Raw genomic sequence first — 17,196 nt, 5'->3', positions numbered from 1 at the left:
GGCAGGGGTAGAGTCCCCCCACTGGAGGGCTATGCCTGCCAGATGTGACAGCTGTTTGGGGCCAGGATCTCTAGGGACTGTCTGGGCCTGAAGGTCTAGAGGAGAGTGAGATAGGAATGGTAGGATGGATGACACAGGCCAGCTCTTCTGCTGGGGGCAGGGGCCTGGTCTCTGGCTCCTTTCCACACCCATCCCCTAGGCTTAGAGCTGCCACAACTCAAATCAACCAGGGCAGGGTGTGTGTTTAGTTTCTTAGGCCCTACTCCACTCCTGCTCCTTGAGGACACTCAGCTTCACACCAGATTTCCAGCAGCTTTGTAGATAACTCGGGGACACACTGGACCCTAACAGTGGTGTCTCTTCCTGCTGCTCCTGGGGTCTCTTCAGCTGTCCCTCCTGCAGTTGCCCAAGCTCCATGCTTGGGTGCAACCATGGGCTCCTTTCACAGACATAGTCTTCTGGGCTCTCCCTAACTGTGCTGTGTGCCTGCCCCTCTGGTCCCCACTGCTGCAGCTTCGGCTGTGCCAGCATCAACCTTTCCACAGCTGCCAGGTCATCTTCCTAAGGAGGATCTCCTCTGATCATGACTGTCCCCATTTTCATCCTGCCAGTCTCCTTTGCACTGGTCTCTCCACCTCATCTATCAGTGAATCCACTTCTTGAACTGTTGCAGTCTTGATTTCACATATGTGCCTCACATACGTATGAATTGTTCCTTCAGTCCTAAACACCTTTCCTCATACCCTTTCTTGTGGCATCAAAGGAGATAAATGGCAAATTTCTAACAGGTGGGCTGAAAAACAGCCCAGGAGCCCTAGACGGTGTGGCTCAGTTGGTTGAGCATCATCTGTGCACCAAGAGGTCACTGGTTTGATTCCTGGTCAGGGCACATGCTCGGGTTGGGGGCTCAATCCCCAGTAGGGGCATGCAGGAGGCAGCCAATAGATGTTTCTCTTTCTCATCAATGTTTCTCCCCCTCTCCCTTTCTAAAAGTCAATAAAAACATCACACACATACACACACACACACACACACACCCCCCACACACACACAGCCCAGGAAGCCCTGCAGTAGGTTTGTCAAGTATGGACATGTGGCCAAGCTGTGCTGGCTTCTGCCCTCCTCCCATGACCCAGCAAACCCAACATGGGTGCAGCAACCACAGCTTTTGCCAACAAATCTGAGGCCCATCTCTCAGATGTTTTCTGTTGGGCAATGTTTAGGACCACAGCCACCCCTAAGTTTATTTTTTATAACATGGAACTAAATGATGATAATTTGAAGAATTTTAAAGGGAATAAAAGAGCTACTGGAAACTAGTGTTTCCAAACTTTGAGAGACTGATAAAAATGCAAATTTGAAACTGATCCAAATGAACCAGTGATGGAAACAAGCCTTTTCTAAAACTACTAAGGAAATGCAAAAAGGCACAGAGATTCAAATCACGGAAATTTAGAAACCTAAGACATAAATAGTACATAAATAAAAAGGGAGCTAATGCTGAAGAAGAACCTTCTGGAAGACAGCTAAAAGCCCATGAGTGGCCCTGGAGCTAGAGGCCTCCTGTCCACCCAGGTCTGCACCCTCCTACATCAACCCTATACCTGTCTTTCCTCACTATAGACAAATATCTGTCAGCTGGCTGTTTAGATAACCTGCTTTTGCACTTGTGTTGGCTTAATGCCTTCACCTCATGACTGAGTTCTGTAAGGTTACTACATACTGGGGAAAAATGAGCTCTTGCTTTTGTTTGTCTGAAGTTGACGCAGAAGGCTTGTTTTAGGACTAGAGGTGAGTTACTGGGCCCGCGACCCCCATCTTGTGTGTGGCTCACAGACTATGGTCATGTTCCCTTCCAGCCTTTATTTTCTGGACACTGAGTCACCATGTGTTCGATGCACCCTCCATAGATGGCTGCTCAGTCCCTGGCTGGTCTCCTGGCTGGTGTCTTCTCAGAAGGCCAGGGTCTGGAATGGAGGATTGCCTTCCCTCCCTGCATTGGCTGACTCTGGAAGATGCTGGTGGGATGGTGCCAAAGGGTCAGCTCTGCCCAGCGTAGTATCCACACTCTCAGGAACATGGACTCTCAAGATGCCCCTGGCTATACTGGATGCCAAGATCTCAGTGCCTAATCACAGCTGGCATCTCCCTCATGGATAGTGACAGACGACCTTTCTGTCCATTCTGGGCAGCCTGGCGAGCCCTGCTGCCAACTGTCCAGTCGGTTTCCCATTTCACACCCAGAGAAGCTCTGTGCCATGTGTGAACATGGAGATGTCACTGAGTGCTCTCCTGAGCTCATAGGGAAATTCACCCCCAGGGTCAGCTGTGGCCCCTTCCTGACAAGCTCTCTCCAAAGGCCCTGCAGCTTGCCTACACAAACTGCTGGACCCGCTCTTGGCTGGGATCTTGACTTCTGGGAGTGGGGTTCGGCAACCACCTTAGATGCGGATGTTCGCATGCTGATTCCTGGCGTGAAGGCACCGATACACCCAGTCCATATTGTGCCTTGATTTTCATGTCCATCATAGAAAACAGTGATTAGAAATAAAGGTGCAGGATAAGATGAACTCGGAGGGAGAGGATGTCCACCTGTGCTCCCCCTCATCCCACCTCTACCAGGCTCCTCATGGCCCCTCATCGTCGGCGGGTGGCTGCAGGTGGGCAAAGCTCAGGAAGACTTGCTCCAGTGAGATCTGGCTCACAGAGTAGTCGTCCACTCCATACTTCTCCTTGGCCTTCTCCAGGATACCAAAGACCTTTGGGAAGCAGAAGCTGCTGTTAACAAGCCCAGGGCCTGGCTTTTTGTCTGGTCTGGGAGTCCTTGGCCGTAAGGGTGGTATGGCCCAGAAGATCCTACACCTGCCCAGTCCAGTCCCTAGAGCACCCATAAGGAGTTGGCCTTATAGGGTGAGCTGAGATCCCAGAGGGAAGACATGGGTTGTGCTCAGTGAGCAGGCCTGGGGACCAGGTTTCCTCCTGACTCTTAGCTCAGAGTCGGGCAAGGGTAGGCAAGCTTTGTTCCCTCTCTGAGCCAGTTTCCTTTTTTGAACCAATTTCTTTTCCAACTCAAATATTTCAGGCATAAACCCCCAAACCTAGTAGATATTAGGATGAGTGTTAGAAAAGAAACTACAAGTGATTCCTCCTTAGGAAGAGCCTGGAATCACCACAGAAGGGGTGACTGCTGGAGGGAACTTCCCCAGCCCCAGATGAGGCCCTGTGGGGCCCATGCTCACCTTTGCCCAACTGAGGTCATTGCCAGGCAGGTGGTAATGGACCATCCCTTGGTGCTCATCTTCCAGGACACTGCCTGCACAAAGGAGAGACTGTGTCCCCATGACGGCTGGGCTGGAGGGTCAGGGGAAGGTGGCCTGGGCCCACAGATTCTTAGGTCTCATCCCAGGGGTCAGGGATGTGGAACTTGGTAGGGGCAAGGCTCAGATGCCCTCTGTGAAGCTCACACACCTGGGAAGGTCAGGTCCACAAATGCCTTGAACTCCTGCAGCGCCTCCTGCTGCCCGTCGCTCCTGACCTTGGCCCGCAGGGAGTAGCCGCTGCCAAACTTGCTCTTGAGGTGCTGTGGGCTGCCCAGGCACTTAAACTGACCCTGCACCATGATGGCCAGCCGGGTGCACAAGGCCTCACATTCCTCCATGCTAGAGAGAGGGGATGGAGGCCTGACACAGGGCTGGGGTATGCTGACACCCACCCTCGATGTGCAGATGGGAAGGTGTCAACACCCAGATCAGGCTCTTCCTGATTCCCATGCTCAGAGTGTGGCCCACATGCTAGAGCCTGGGGATTCTCCTCACAGATTCTTTACCAACAGATGTCAGGTTTCTCTCCACCCAGCCCCTCCCTCCCACAACCCCCATCACAGCTGATCCATTGGCCCACAGAGACCCTGGCTCTACCTATGGGAGGTGATGACAATGGCCTTGCCAGATTCACGTGCTCTCGCCACAGTGTCCCAGAGCAGGCGCCGGGCCACGGGGTCCATGCCAGTGGATGGTTCATCCAGGAAGATGACCACAGGCTCTCCAAGGAGGGCAATGCCAGTGCTCAGTTTCCGCTTGTTGCCACCGCTGGGGGCAGAGGGGATGCACAAGGGGGCAAGGCTGATTATTAGCATAGCATCCCCAGGTCCCAACAGATGACAGGGCCCAATGACCGCAAAGTGCCCCAGGTGAAGAGGAATGAGGGAGTGTGCCTGGAAAGCTTCTACCTAAGGGTGCTAGAGGCCCCAGAGAAAGCTGTGCCCAGGGGATCAGCCCCCACCCCTACATGGAGCAGTACACCATCTATCTGCACCTAAGGGGGGTCCTGACCTCACCTGAGATTGGCTTTACCTCTAGGAGATGGGAACCAATAGGGCAGCCCCTCTCACTTGGGAAGTCCAGCTCCTGACCTGCGTGGCTGTCTATGTTAAGGGAGACCCTAACTCCATCCTGGGAAGACCCATGGGTCATGGAGTCATGGGGCGGGGGAGGGGTTGAGGCACAGGTGCACCTGTAAGTCCTGACCAGCTTGTTGGCATGCGGTTCCAGGAGCAGGCCCCGAAGTGTGTTCTCCACACAGGCACTGATGTGACGCTCGGGGATGCCCCGAAGCCGGGCGTACATGACCAGCGTCTCCCGACCTGTCATGTGGTCCAGCAGGGCATCAAACTGGGGGCAGTAGCCAATCCGCTGTCGCACCTTGGGTTGGAACACAGCCGGGGAGGTAACAGGTCAGAGGGAGTCTCCTCCAGGTTTCTCTCAGCCAATCTGTCCAGAGTGGTCCATCAGCCAGTGCACAGACCCTGGCCTTGGCCACAGCCAAAGTTTGCCAAGCAGCACTTTAGTGGGGACATGGGAGGGGCTTGGCCGGCTCAAGGAGGCCATGAGCAGCCACACTGCCCCATAACAAGTAGTCAGAGGGGGGCTAACAAGTAGGTAGTGTGGGGGCTGGTTGGTACAAGAATATTGATTATACAAAGTGATCACATGCAAATATCTGCTGGTGTATCATCTGCTCATTCCTTCATCAGATGTTTAACAAATATCTAATGTGTGCTAGGACTTTTCTTTCTTCTTCTAATGAAAGAGAGGTTTGGTGGCAACACCTTTGGGGTGGGGCATCCCCTGGTCAGACGGCCACCTTCATCAGAGCCAAGGTACCCCACAGCTGCTGCCATCTCCCCCTACCTTCAGCAGCTGGCTGGGGACAGGTGAGCCTGAAGTCTGTGGATTCCAAAGCTGGGGTTTCTTTTCTTTACCCTCCCTGGGGTTCCTATGCTTCCAGCATTTGTGTTTAATTGGTCTGGGAAAATTCTTAGCTAATTCCTTGTCAGTGATTATCTTTCCCTTACTTTCTTCTTTCCTGCTGCAACTCAGATTAAATGTATTTAGGACTTCTTACCCTTTCCTCCACTTCCTAGAAAACATCTATAGTTTTCTCTTTCCTATATTTTCAGTCTCGTTTATTTCTTTAAACACAGTAAACACAGCTGTTTTATAATCTGGGTCTGGCGATTGCAAATCTAAAATGGTGGGTTTCTCCTGGAGGACCCTGGTATCTGCAGGTTTCAGTAACAGGGACTGTCTTCTTTGGCCGTTTAGTTGTGCACTGCTCATAGGCCTTGAAATACTACTTGGAGTGTTCTTCATTGCCTAAGACAAAGGCCTTCCTCCAGAGAAGGTGTATATTGCGGTCTGGCCCCTGCTGCAAGTTCAGGTGATCAGGTCACTCCCGGACACAGGCTCTTCATTCCTTTTCTTGCTCTACTCAGCACACAGGTAATCTTCTAGGCAATCCCCAGGGGCAGGGGAGCAGGAGGTGGGCCTGGTTCATCCTCACCCTCAGGGGCAGCCTTTGTGGTTCAGCCCCACATGGGGAAAGTCTCCTAATACACCCCTACCATGGAGGCCCTGGGCCTTTGTTTCTGCCCTCTTCACTCAGCAAGGCCCCTAAACCCACGCCCATTGCCTAGAACACAGTGGCCCTCTGTGCCTCTCAGGGCTCCTGGATTTTGGTCTGAGTTCCTCACCATGCTATGTGCTCTTCCATGTTCTTACCAATATGGTTTGTCATTGATGTTTTATCTGGCTTTTGGTGCTTGGTGGGATGGCTGGTCTGAACAGCCCAGGGACCATTATTGTAAATCTATGTGCACAGATTGAAGAGAGCCTGTTTTTTTGAGCAGGGCAGTATGTCGTAAGCACCATGCCACACCAGGTCCAGAGAAACGGCTTCTTTGGGAGGGGCCCAGTCTTTACCTCCCCAGCCAGGCCTGGGCTTTTCCAGTCAAGGGGGCCCTTGTCTTCCTGTCCTTTTTCTCTACCCCATCACTGGCTTAGCTCTGCCCACCGTCACTGCCTCATCCTGCTATCCACTTCCTGAGCCAGAGACGAGCTGCATCTCTGCCTCCAGGGTGCCCCCTCTTCCCGCAGCACCCACCTTCCTGATGTCTGAACTGATGCTGTAGCCCCCAACAAAGGCGTCCCCAGAAGTGATGGTCTCCTCCCCAGTCAGCATTTTGAAAGTGGTGGTTTTCCCAGCTCCGTTGAAACCCAGCAGCCCAAAGCACTCCCCTTTCTGGACGGCAAGGGAGATCTTGTCCACGGCAAAGAGGGGAGTCCGCTGCTCATATACCTGTGAGGTTCCGGGGAGAAATCAAAATGAGGCAGGAAGCCAGCTTCTGGGCAGCCAGGCATTGGGGACAGACCTGGGGCCTGTGGGGTGTAGCCGGCTTACCTTGCAGAGCTCCTTGATGACCAGAGGTGTGTCCAGTGGGGAGTCCAGGCTGGGGGCCAGGATTCGGTTTCTCTCATCTGCCACATCCTGGTCCTCAGGAAGTGCTGATGGCCGGGTATACACTTCCATCTAATTGTTCCGGAAAAAGACCACAAGGGGTGAGCTCCATCCCGAGGCGTCCTTTTCTATAGAAGGGCTGAGGTCTCTGAGACAGCTCACCCAGTCCAGCCCACATGTGCAGACTCAGGCCTTTCAGAGGGAGAGCTGAGAGGGCCGTAAGGGCGGAAAGTAACATGGAGCAGACACAAACTGCCTGAGGAACAAGGACAGTGCAAGACTCACGGAGAGTACCAGGAAGGAAACTCCACTGAACGGTGTGAGACCTTAATACGTGGATCGAAACTCCTCTTCTCAGAGAAGTCCTAATATTTTAGAGAAGCCAATTTGCCCTGGGTTAATCTGTGCATCCGATGTGGTCTCAGTAGATTTTCTTAATGGGATGGAGGTACGTGACAAACATAACAGTGCCTGACAGCACTGCCTCTGCTGAGACCAAGAAACACCAAGGCCCCAGGAGGACTGTGACCCCTCTCCCAGGCTGCAAGCCCTGTGGTGCACGTACACCCTGGCCCTTGCTGGGTGCTGAGGCCCTCCCTGTGTGCTGGCCAGAGGAAGCCTGGCCTCGGTGGGAGACCTGCTGGATGCAGAGCTGCAGGAGCCACTCACCAGCTCCCGCCTCCTCCGGAAGGCACAGATGCAGGTTTTCAGCCTCCACAGCAGGTCGGTCTCAATGAGGAAGAGCAGGGTGAGGTAGGCAAACCCTGAGGCAGCCATGGAGGTCACGAACCTGCCGACCCCCGGGGCACTCCATGCATAGAAGTTCTCCTGGTACTGGATGTCTGTGTGGGCAAGGGAGAGGGTGCTGCACCCGCGTCCCCTATTGCCCTCACTTCTCCACAGGAGTGCCAGCCAGCGTCCTTCTCTGTAGGCCCACCAGGCATGTGCACCCCAGCCTTCTACATGGAGGCTGTGAAGGACATGGTCCATTCATCTTCCGAGGGTGCATACCATGTTTGTCACTGCCACACAAGAGCCCCCAACACTTCCTGCATTTTGGGCAGTTTCACCTTGCAAGGGGCACTTATGACAAGTGGCCAAGTCATGCCCTCACTCACTCACACATACATTCACTTCCTTGCCTGGGGACTGCTCTGAGACATAAGGACAGGTAAGATGTGCCTCCCTTCCGCCAAGTTGGTCTGTGAAGTAAGAAAGTGGTAGGAACAGAGCAGAAAATGAGCCTGCCAGGGGGATGCACGGGGCTCTGCAAATGTGACAACTACGCTGCCTGCTAAACTGTTCCAGGCACAGAAAGGGTACATGGTGGGATGAATCATGGCCCCCAGAAAGACATCCACGTCTTAATCCCCCTAACCTGTGAATATTCTTACTTAGAAATAGGGTTTTTACAGGTGTAATTAGTTAAGGGTCTCAAGGTAAGATCCTGGATTTAGGGTGGTCCCTAAATCCAACAACAAATGTCTTTACAAAACGAAGAAGAGGGAGGTTTGAGATACAAAGACACAAGAAGACCATGTAAAGACAGAGATGGAGAGTGGAGTGACTGCTCCATGAGCCAAGGAATGCCCAGGAGCTAGTGAAAGCTGGAAGGGTGGTGGGAATGGGTGGGATCAGGTGGGAGCTGGTCAAGGAAGCAGAGGAGTGCCATGTGTGTCTGAGTGCTGCAGAAGCAATGAAGGGTGCCCACCCCCAGTGATGGTGGGGCTGGGAGAGTCCCCCCAGGAGCAGGACCCACCTAAGCTGATCATACAGAGATTTAGGGGTCAGCCAGGCAGGAAGGAGGAAGCGCACATCACTAGGGGTGGGGGTGAGCGCATGTCTTCTGAAGACCCTTTTCATGCTTATACCTGGGGTGTCTCAGTCCTGGGACCAGGAACCTCCCCTGACATACCATGGCCTGAGCCTCCCCGGAGAAGCCCCTTCACAGGAACAAGGCTCCTGGGGATGTCCTGGCTGGTCTTGAGGAGAGAGCTGGGTAAAGGGCCTGCTGGTAGGAGCCTGACACTCACTGTATTTCCTGCAGTAGTGGGCGGCCATCTCCGAGGAGGTACAGTACCTCCTGGTCTCATAGTTCTCATAGAAGCTGCTGACCGCCATCCCCAGACAGTGATTGGGCAGCACCAGGAATATGCGGTCCAGAGTTCTAGAAAGTTCTTCTAATTTTACCGCTGTGGGGAGAAGGCACAGACCAGTGAACGCAGGAGGACACACCATACTTGCCCCCAAGGACAGATCGTATCAGGGAAAGCAGGTTCCTGACGTTCCCTGTGAAGTGTGCATAAGCCAGGGCATCCAGCTAGGTGTCCTCCACAGACCATGCCCAGGCCTTCCTGGGACACCACCTCCCAGGGCATGGCCCCACCGGTTCTGCTACAAATGCAAGGAGAGGTGCTGCCGGCGTCTGGTCTGGCCCAGAGTCTGCACTGGTAGCACCCCGTACCCCCCCGCACCTCCACACTGGGGCCGAGAGGTTCCATGGGTATCCAGGTTGTGGGGAGTAGGGGCAGTTTCCAGGCTCCCACCTGGGATGCGCATGATGGTGACCATGAGGAAGGTGGCGATGCCTGACAGGATGTTGAATATGGTCAGCCTTGTGTAGGCAGTGGCTGCCCCCGAGAAAAAGAAGTTCATCAGATACATGAGGGGTATGATCGCCCAGCCGTAGAGCATGAGCAGCAGCAGGGTGTCGGCCACATGGCCGTCCCGTGTGAAGGCATGCACGTCAAAGGCTCTGAACACCACCTGCAGCAGCACAGAGAGGGTGGCTTGGTATGCCTGCAGAGCAACGCAGGTGCCCAGGCCCAGGACCCACAGGCTGAGTCATCTCCTGTGGTGGTTTTCAGCCCTGGGATCTGCCCTGATGAGGTTCCCCCTCCTCCCCTTTGCTGACAGAACTGTCACCAGGGCACCTGGCTCTAGGGCCCTGCCTACCAAAGGGGGGCAGAAGCTGAGGGCATGGAGACCAACGAGGGGGCTCCCTGGCATTCCCAACTGTCCTCCTGGAATCAGAGCTGACTGTCAGGACGGACCCTGGGCTAGTTCTGGTCTGCACAGGGGCCCCAGGGCAAGCTCCCTGGACATGCAGGGAAGGGTCCCAGTACCAGCTGTGGCCCTTACCAGCAGCAGCAGAGTGGGGATGAGGAAGGAGATGAGGTCCCACAGCAGAGCTGAGAGCCAGAAAGTGGCCACGTGGACTCCACTCACAAACTGGACATGCTTGGCCTGGACAGCCCTCTCACTGACTGCCAGGATGGAAAACGTGCTGGCCAAGAATGCCATGGCGAAGAGTAAGTTGAGGGCGATATGAAATCCCTTCCGGCCCCTGCAGGGGTTGGGGGGGACAGGGCAGGTCAGGGATAGAACACAGCACTTCTGGGTAGCTGGGGGATTGGGTCCTTGGTCACTACCATTCAAAGCATGCGATGCAGGACCCAGCCACTAAAGGGGGTTAAGAGAAAATGCCAGAGTTGCGGGAGGGTCTCAGTACTCAGGAACATACCCTTCACCCCCACCAAGAACAGCTCCTCCTCTGCATTTCCTGTCTCCAATAATGGTAGTTCCACTTTCCCAGTCACCTTCAATATGTCCTCTGTGCCACCCACTCCCCATAGACACTCAGGTGTCGCTCTGCCTTTCCCACATCTGAGAACCCTCTGCCTGGTTCTCTCTGTCCTGCCTTCGTTAGACACCGCTTACTGAGTGCCTATATTGCTGCAGCAGCTCATCTCCCCCCACCCTGTCAAGTGCATTCTACATTCTACACTCAGGTGCCAACAACACCTTCTACAAACTGGCTTTGATGGCATTATTCTGTTGCTTAAACACATCCTGACCATTTCAATACATGGTAATGGGACAAATGGATACTAATTGGCCTCAAAAAGGAGTACTGACACATGCTACAACATAAATGAACCTTGAAAGTGAAAGAAACCAGTCACAAAAGGCTACATATTACATGATTCCATTTACATGAAATGTCTAAAACAGGCAAATCCATGGAAACAGAAAGTAGACTAGTAGCTGCTAGGAGATGGAGAGAGGAATGGAGAATGACTGCCAGTGGTCACAGGGTGTCTTTTTGGGATGATGAATCGTTACATGAAATTATATTGTGGTCCGACAGGCACACGAAAAGATGCTCAACATCCCTAATCATCAGGGAAATGCAAATCAAAGCCACAATGAGATATAACCTAACACCTGTTAGAATGCCTGTTATAAAAAAGACAAATAACAAGTATTGGTGAGAATGTGGGTTAAAGGGAACCCCTTGTGCACCATTGATGGGAATGTAACTTGGTACAGCCACTATGGAAAACAGTGTGACATTTCCTTGGAAAATTAAAAATAGAACTGCCATATGATCCAGCAATTCCTCTGGGTATTTACATGAAGGACATAAAAATACTAACTTGAAAAGACAGCTGCATCCCCATGTTCACAGCAGCATTATTCACAATAGCCAAGCCATGGAAACAACATGTGTCCATCAATGGATGAACAGCTAAGGGAAATGTAATATGCATCTCAACATTATACGACCATAAGAAAGAAAGAAATCCTGCCATTTGTGACAACATGAATAGACCTTGAGGAATTATGCTAAGTGAAACATGTCATACAGAGAAAGACAAACACTGTATGATCTCACATGTGGAATCTGAAAAAAAACACAAAAAATCAAAAAACCAAAACCAACCCCCCCCCCCCCCAAATTTAACAAAACTCATAGATACAGAGAACAGCTTGGTGATTACCAGACGTGGGGCATGGGCAAAATAGGCGAAGGGGGTCAAAAGGTATAAACTTCCAGTTATTAAATATATGTAATGGGAATGTAATGTACAGCATGGTGACCACAGTTAATAATATTGTATTACATATTTTAAAGCTGTAAGACAATAAATCTTAAAAGTTCTTATCACAAGAAAAAATATTTGTAACTATGTATGGTGATGGGTGTTAACTAGACTTATTGTACATGTATCAAACCATGATGTTGTATACCTGAAACTAACAATGTTATATGTCAATTATCTTAAAAAATTACATTGTGATGATGGCTCCATGACTCTGTGAATATACTAATAACCATATAATTGTATAACAAACAGGGATACTGTATGATAGGTGAATTATGTCTCCTAAGCTGTTAAAACAAAAATTCCTGCTACCTGGTCCACTCTTAACATACTACACTTGAATCTGCTCAGCCTCGCCTCTGGGTCTCCTAGTTTGGCGCCTATCAGGAGGCAGCTGCCACCTCTAGATGCCCCCATCACAGCCCCTGCCTGTAGCTGCTGATGACCCTGCCCAGGTCTGAAGGCTCCCCAGCTTCCTGATGTCTCAATTAAGAGGAAGCCCCTTCCCAGCATTTTATGAATCATTTCAAAGCCCTGCCATCTGCTCTATCACGAATATTTATCTTTGGCTTCTCTGTTTCCGATATAACAGGGAGAGCAAATGACTGCCACTGGGTCTCTTCTTTTGGGGTAGAAATGGGAGCAGCAGAGGGAGAAGATGATGTGGTGAGGCTCAGGGCAGTCTAGAATGGGGGGTGGAGATGAACCAACCTCCCCCATTAATAAGCTGCCCTGAAATGGAGTGATTGTTCTGAAATTAACTGGTATTCTTGGCTTCCTCTGGATGGTCCCAGAGTTTTGGGGGCTCCGTGACAGGGATGAGGTCGAGAGTCTGACACACATGATGCCATGACAAGGCCTGAGAGAAATGCCTCCTGGGCTCCCTGACTCGAGGCCATCAAGAAGCAAGAGCACTTGATATTGCTGTGTTCTGCTGTCCTCGCTCACACACACACACAGCCAGGCACTGCCGTGAGCATGAGTGTGTGCTGGGGACAGTGGCTCGCAGGAGCGGGGCGCAGATTTGGGAAGAGGACATGGCCACCCTCTAAATCTTCAGGAGCTCCCTGCAGGGACCTCAGGGTATGTGGGATGGAGTCTCAATAGCTTATTTGCTATCCAACACAAGGGCGAAAACGGAGGACTGAGAGAGACGGGTGAGGATTCCCCAGCCAAGAACTGGAAGTTTCCTGAGGACAGAAACCATGCTCTATCCACCTCCATGGCCCTTGGTGGCCCCTGGCAGTGCCAAGGTGGTCAGTTCTGATGACCTGTCCTGAAAGGAGGGGGCAGGGGTCTGATCTAATGGGGATGGAGTCCTGCTGGGGGACAGGGATGGGGGGGCAGTGCACATACTCATTGAACTGGTCCTTGGCGGCCTGCAGAGCGCTCCGGGGCTGGGGGTAGTTGGAGACTGTAATGGAGGCCCGAGGGCCACACAGCAGCTTGAACAGGAGGTTGTCCACAATGGCTAGCGCAGTGGCTGGGGAGTGGTATGCCTGGTTGTTGAAAAGGGCGGTGATGACTGTCTGCTCGCCGACATCTCTGAAGGATGCTGCGACCAGGCACCGCTCATTGAAGCCTCCTCCCTCCACTGAGGCCCTGAAAATCAGGAACTCCTCCAGGTCACCTGGGGGGCAATGGCAGAGTCAGCAATGTGGATGACTAGCCCCCAAGGCCCACACTCAGGGGAGCTCTGAAGGCCTGGAGGAACCATGGGAAGGACACACAACCTTCCATGCTCACAGAAACTGTCCACGGGCCGTTACACCCCGCACACAGGCTCACTACTCTAGCCTTGCCTCTCACTCAGCTGTAAAATGGAACAGCAATGACACCCACACTGTAGGACCCAAGGGTCAGGGAGGAGATAGGGACAGATCAGTGAATCCTAGTACTGATATTTACACTGGCTTCCATCAAGGCCTGTTGCCATTACCTAAGTATAGGGTAATAAAACCATGCAGTGTGGTGGTCAGAAACAAAAGGCCCCACACTTGACAAGTGAACAGGTAATTCAACCTTCCAGATGGACTCAGGCTGGGGCATCTATGGCAGAGTCCTGAATCCCCCAGAGCCACTGTGCACCACGAGAGCCCCACAATCTTTGGGTCAGGCTAGGTGACAGCCAGAAAACAGGCAGGGGGGCACATGGGGGACAAAGAGGGGCATCCATATTGTTTCAATAGGGCTAGTCAGGGTCACAATCACTAGCAGGGCCACATGGGGACTCTGGGCTGCAGGAGCTCCTGCCTAGTGCAGTGCCCATCACAGTGCCAGCCCATTCTAGGCTGCCTGTAAGTTCAGTTAAAGAAGAACCTGCCCGGCCGGGTATGGCTCAGTGGTTGAGCGTCGACCTAGGATCAAGGAGATTGGAGTTCGATTCCCATGGGCACATGTCCGGGTTTTGGGCTCAGTCCCCAGTCGGGGGCATGCAGGAGGCAGCCGATCAATGACTCTCTCATCATGGATGTTTCTAGCTCTCTCTCTCCCTCTCCTTTCCTCTCTCTGAAATCAATAAAGATAGATTTAAAATAATAATAATAATAATAAAGAAGAACTTAATTCCTGCCAAGATTTTGTGACCACTCAGTATGCTGAATCTCAAAGTAGCTGGCCAAGAAGTGAGAAGGGAGCAGTAAAAGAAGAAAACCTTCAAGCACAGTCCATGTAACTAGAGTAATGCTGGCTCTAAACCCAGGGCAGTGTCCAACTCCCACCACTAGGGACATGGGATAGTGCTGGTTTTAGGATGATGGAAACAGACGCTGTGTCCCAATAACGCATACCTGTGACCAGCCTAGCAAACAAAGAAAAGGCAACATAAAGATCATCGAAGTTTCACATTTCCTCTGAATGCTCCTAAATATAAAACTTTAGGAAATGAGCACTTGGACAAAGTTTGGACTTGAGATGCTGTCTTGTGTCTTCTGACTCAACAATTTTCTCCCCCGAGGAGACCTGGCAATGTCTGGAGGCATTTTTGGTTGTCATGATGGTGTGGGGGTAGGGGAGCAGGAGTCCTACAGTGCACAGGGCAGTGAAGATCTAACTACCCCAAATATCTACAGTGCCCTGGTTGGAAAAACAGCCTCTAACAACACAGCTCAGGTCCTGAACCCCAGGGAAGCCCCTTACCCAACACTTCACGAGGCTCCTGGCCATCAGCCTGCAGCATGTCCTTCAAATGCTCAGACAGCTGCTGGTCCAGCTGAGAGGTCCCAGGAACTGAGAAGGGCACAACGGTTCTGCCATAATCGGCCAAGGTCAGCTTCAAGATGGGGTCGTCAAAGATCTCGGAGGAGTAGTTGATGGACAGGAGGGCCAGGGTAATGCACATCACAGGGACCAGGACCTGGGCCGCTACCATCTTCCATTCCCGCCAGCTGTACGCGGCCTTCTTCAGGAACATGGCCCAAAACTGCTGGCAGTAGAGGGTGAGCTGCAGTAGAGAGGATGAGGTGACATGGCTGCCACTCAGGAGCCAGCATCTGACCAGCAGCAGGTGTGGTTCCCATGTGAGCCTGGGGTTGGCTGACATTTGTGCCCTGGGGCCCCTGAACTTCTCGCAGGGCTCAGTCAATGACATGCAGAACACATGTGTACACGTCCCAGCAGGTCCCTATGTGAGCGTCAGGGGGTCTTGCAACAGCAACGGAGGCAGGGCAGGCACTGTTTCCTTGTGATAGGACATCAGGAGACTGGCTATGATCCCACAGCTCTCCTGCTGAGGCCTCTGCCTCCCCTTGCCCCTCGTATGAGGACCTCGGCTGCGTGTGCAGACAAAAAATGTCCCTCAGCTGCCCATATTCCCTAACTTCGCCCCTTCACTGTCTTCTTAAGTGTGGAGAGAGGCACAAGGATCAATCCCCAGGTCTGCCACATGCTGGCCATGTGACCTTGGCTCAGACCTCAGTTTCCTGTCTATAAAATGGGATTAGTGCTGTCTCTACCTCATCAAATGCTGGCACAAGCCAAGATCTTGGTGAAGGGAGCGCTGTTATAAGCAAAGATTTGCCCTTATTCGTTAGTGGCCAAGTTAGAACATTAAGAAATTACAACTGCTCAATAAAAATGCTCCGAGTTTTCCTTCTTCCTACCAACCCATGGGAGCACAAGCTGTAATCTACCCTCTTCCTCCCAAAGTCCACATTTGCCCTCATGAAGCCTTAACATGTGGGGCTTAGGGTTCTCTCAATCCTGCGCTGCCCCGCTCTGGACCCCAGCACTCACCCCTGTGTTGAGTTTGATGGCAGTGCACTCTTCCTCAATCAGGGCACCGATGCCATCAGTTGGGTCCATCACCCCGCACAGGTTGCCGTCCACTGCCCAGTCGCTTGCCCGCCTCTCATGCTGGTACTGCAGGGCAGGCAGCTGGATGGCCTGGATGTCCATGCTGGTGTCTACCAGCTTACCAACCCTGCACCAAAACACACGCGGCCTGGTCATAACTAGACTCTTCAGGGGGGGAGAAGCTATTGTTCCATAGAGAAGGGAGGCAGAGGGGGAAAGGGTGACTGTCAGAGACACTAAAGTAGAATGCCATCAGCTTCATTGGCTAGTTTGTTCATTCATTCATTCATCAGTAAATATCTCCAGAACACCAGCTACTGCAGCCAAGGAAAGTCCAGGAGAGAAAGACAAGCAGACAGGGACCCTGCTCACGGGAATCCCAGTCTCAAGGGGAGATTAACAAAGGTCCGCATTTATAACTAGGGCTTTCCAAGGGGATAGGAGGATGCTTGGGGCATGATACTACACTGTGTTTACTTTCACTTATTCTGTTGCCTGCTCTAGGCCATGGGTCCTCAAGGAAAAACACCTACCTCACATCCTATTTTTGCATTTCTAGCTCTTAGCATTATATCTGCCAAATAAGCATTCAACAAAATGCCTGATAGATGCATCACTTATATCGAGCTCACCCTGCAGTTCTGAGGGTCTGAATGCTAAGTTTCACATCTTCATTATGGACAGAGGCACGCTCTGGACTACCTTCTGAGCCTGAGAAGAGTTTGGTAAGCCTGTTGTTGCCATGGTGCTCCCAGGAGAGACACCAGGGGAAGCACACACACTCCCAACATGATCGGGGCACAGCTGCTCTCCTTTTCTAAATTGTTGCACATGTCAGAAACCTCACTGGGTTCGTGCAGGTCTTAATAACAGAGTCATGATTTGACCTCAGGCCGATAGCTGGCCCACTGCCCTGCTTCCACCCCAGGCATACATCTACCCTCAGATGGGTATAAGAAATTGTAATTGAGGGCACTGCTTTATCATTACACTTAAAAAAAAATCTTCTGAGCCCTAAACTAATGGAAACGCACATTTACTGACCGTAAGAAGACTTCCTCCATGGTGGTGACAGAGGCTCCAAAGCTGGCAATGCCCAGCTCCTTCTGCTTCTTCTCCAGTTTAGCAAAAAGACTTTCAAACCTGAAAAAAGACCCAGAGTGATGAGTCCCTTTTCAGTGACTTTCCAGGTAATTCATTCCTAAATAATCACTTCCAT

General features: G+C 52.0%; 1 protein-coding gene across 2 annotated transcripts in view; it reads right to left on the bottom strand.

The window, feature by feature from the left end:
- Positions 1–1,323: 1,323 nt before the first annotated feature.
- The window catches only part of ABCA3 (ATP binding cassette subfamily A member 3), a 46,897-nt gene continuing 31,024 nt past the window's right edge, over positions 1,324–17,196 (bottom strand). For both annotated transcript variants that reach the window (XM_087815706.1, XM_087815707.1), the window contains 15 exons: positions 17,022–17,120; positions 15,918–16,104; positions 14,823–15,126; positions 13,041–13,314; positions 9,937–10,141; positions 9,342–9,561; positions 8,829–8,987; positions 7,465–7,637; positions 6,739–6,867; positions 6,442–6,636; positions 4,513–4,700; positions 3,918–4,088; positions 3,469–3,659; positions 3,240–3,313; positions 1,324–2,759 (listed from right to left, as the gene is read on the bottom strand). In XM_087815706.1, the coding sequence (XP_087671832.1) occupies positions 2,628–2,759; positions 3,240–3,313; positions 3,469–3,659; positions 3,918–4,088; positions 4,513–4,700; positions 6,442–6,636; positions 6,739–6,867; positions 7,465–7,637; positions 8,829–8,987; positions 9,342–9,561; positions 9,937–10,141; positions 13,041–13,314; positions 14,823–15,126; positions 15,918–16,104; positions 17,022–17,120 (2,701 nt within the window). In that variant the 3' untranslated portion in view covers positions 1,324–2,627. The remainder of the gene's footprint in view (positions 2,760–3,239; positions 3,314–3,468; positions 3,660–3,917; positions 4,089–4,512; positions 4,701–6,441; positions 6,637–6,738; positions 6,868–7,464; positions 7,638–8,828; positions 8,988–9,341; positions 9,562–9,936; positions 10,142–13,040; positions 13,315–14,822; positions 15,127–15,917; positions 16,105–17,021; positions 17,121–17,196) is intronic.

The sequence above is a fragment of the Miniopterus natalensis genome, chromosome 3 (assembly GCF_054644295.1).
Source record: "Miniopterus natalensis isolate mMinNat1 chromosome 3, mMinNat1.hap1, whole genome shotgun sequence".
In the NCBI taxonomy this organism is placed as follows: Eukaryota; Metazoa; Chordata; class Mammalia; order Chiroptera; family Miniopteridae; genus Miniopterus; species Miniopterus natalensis.
Note: the sequence above shows the minus strand (reverse complement) of the source record. Positions and strands in the feature narration are given on the sequence as shown.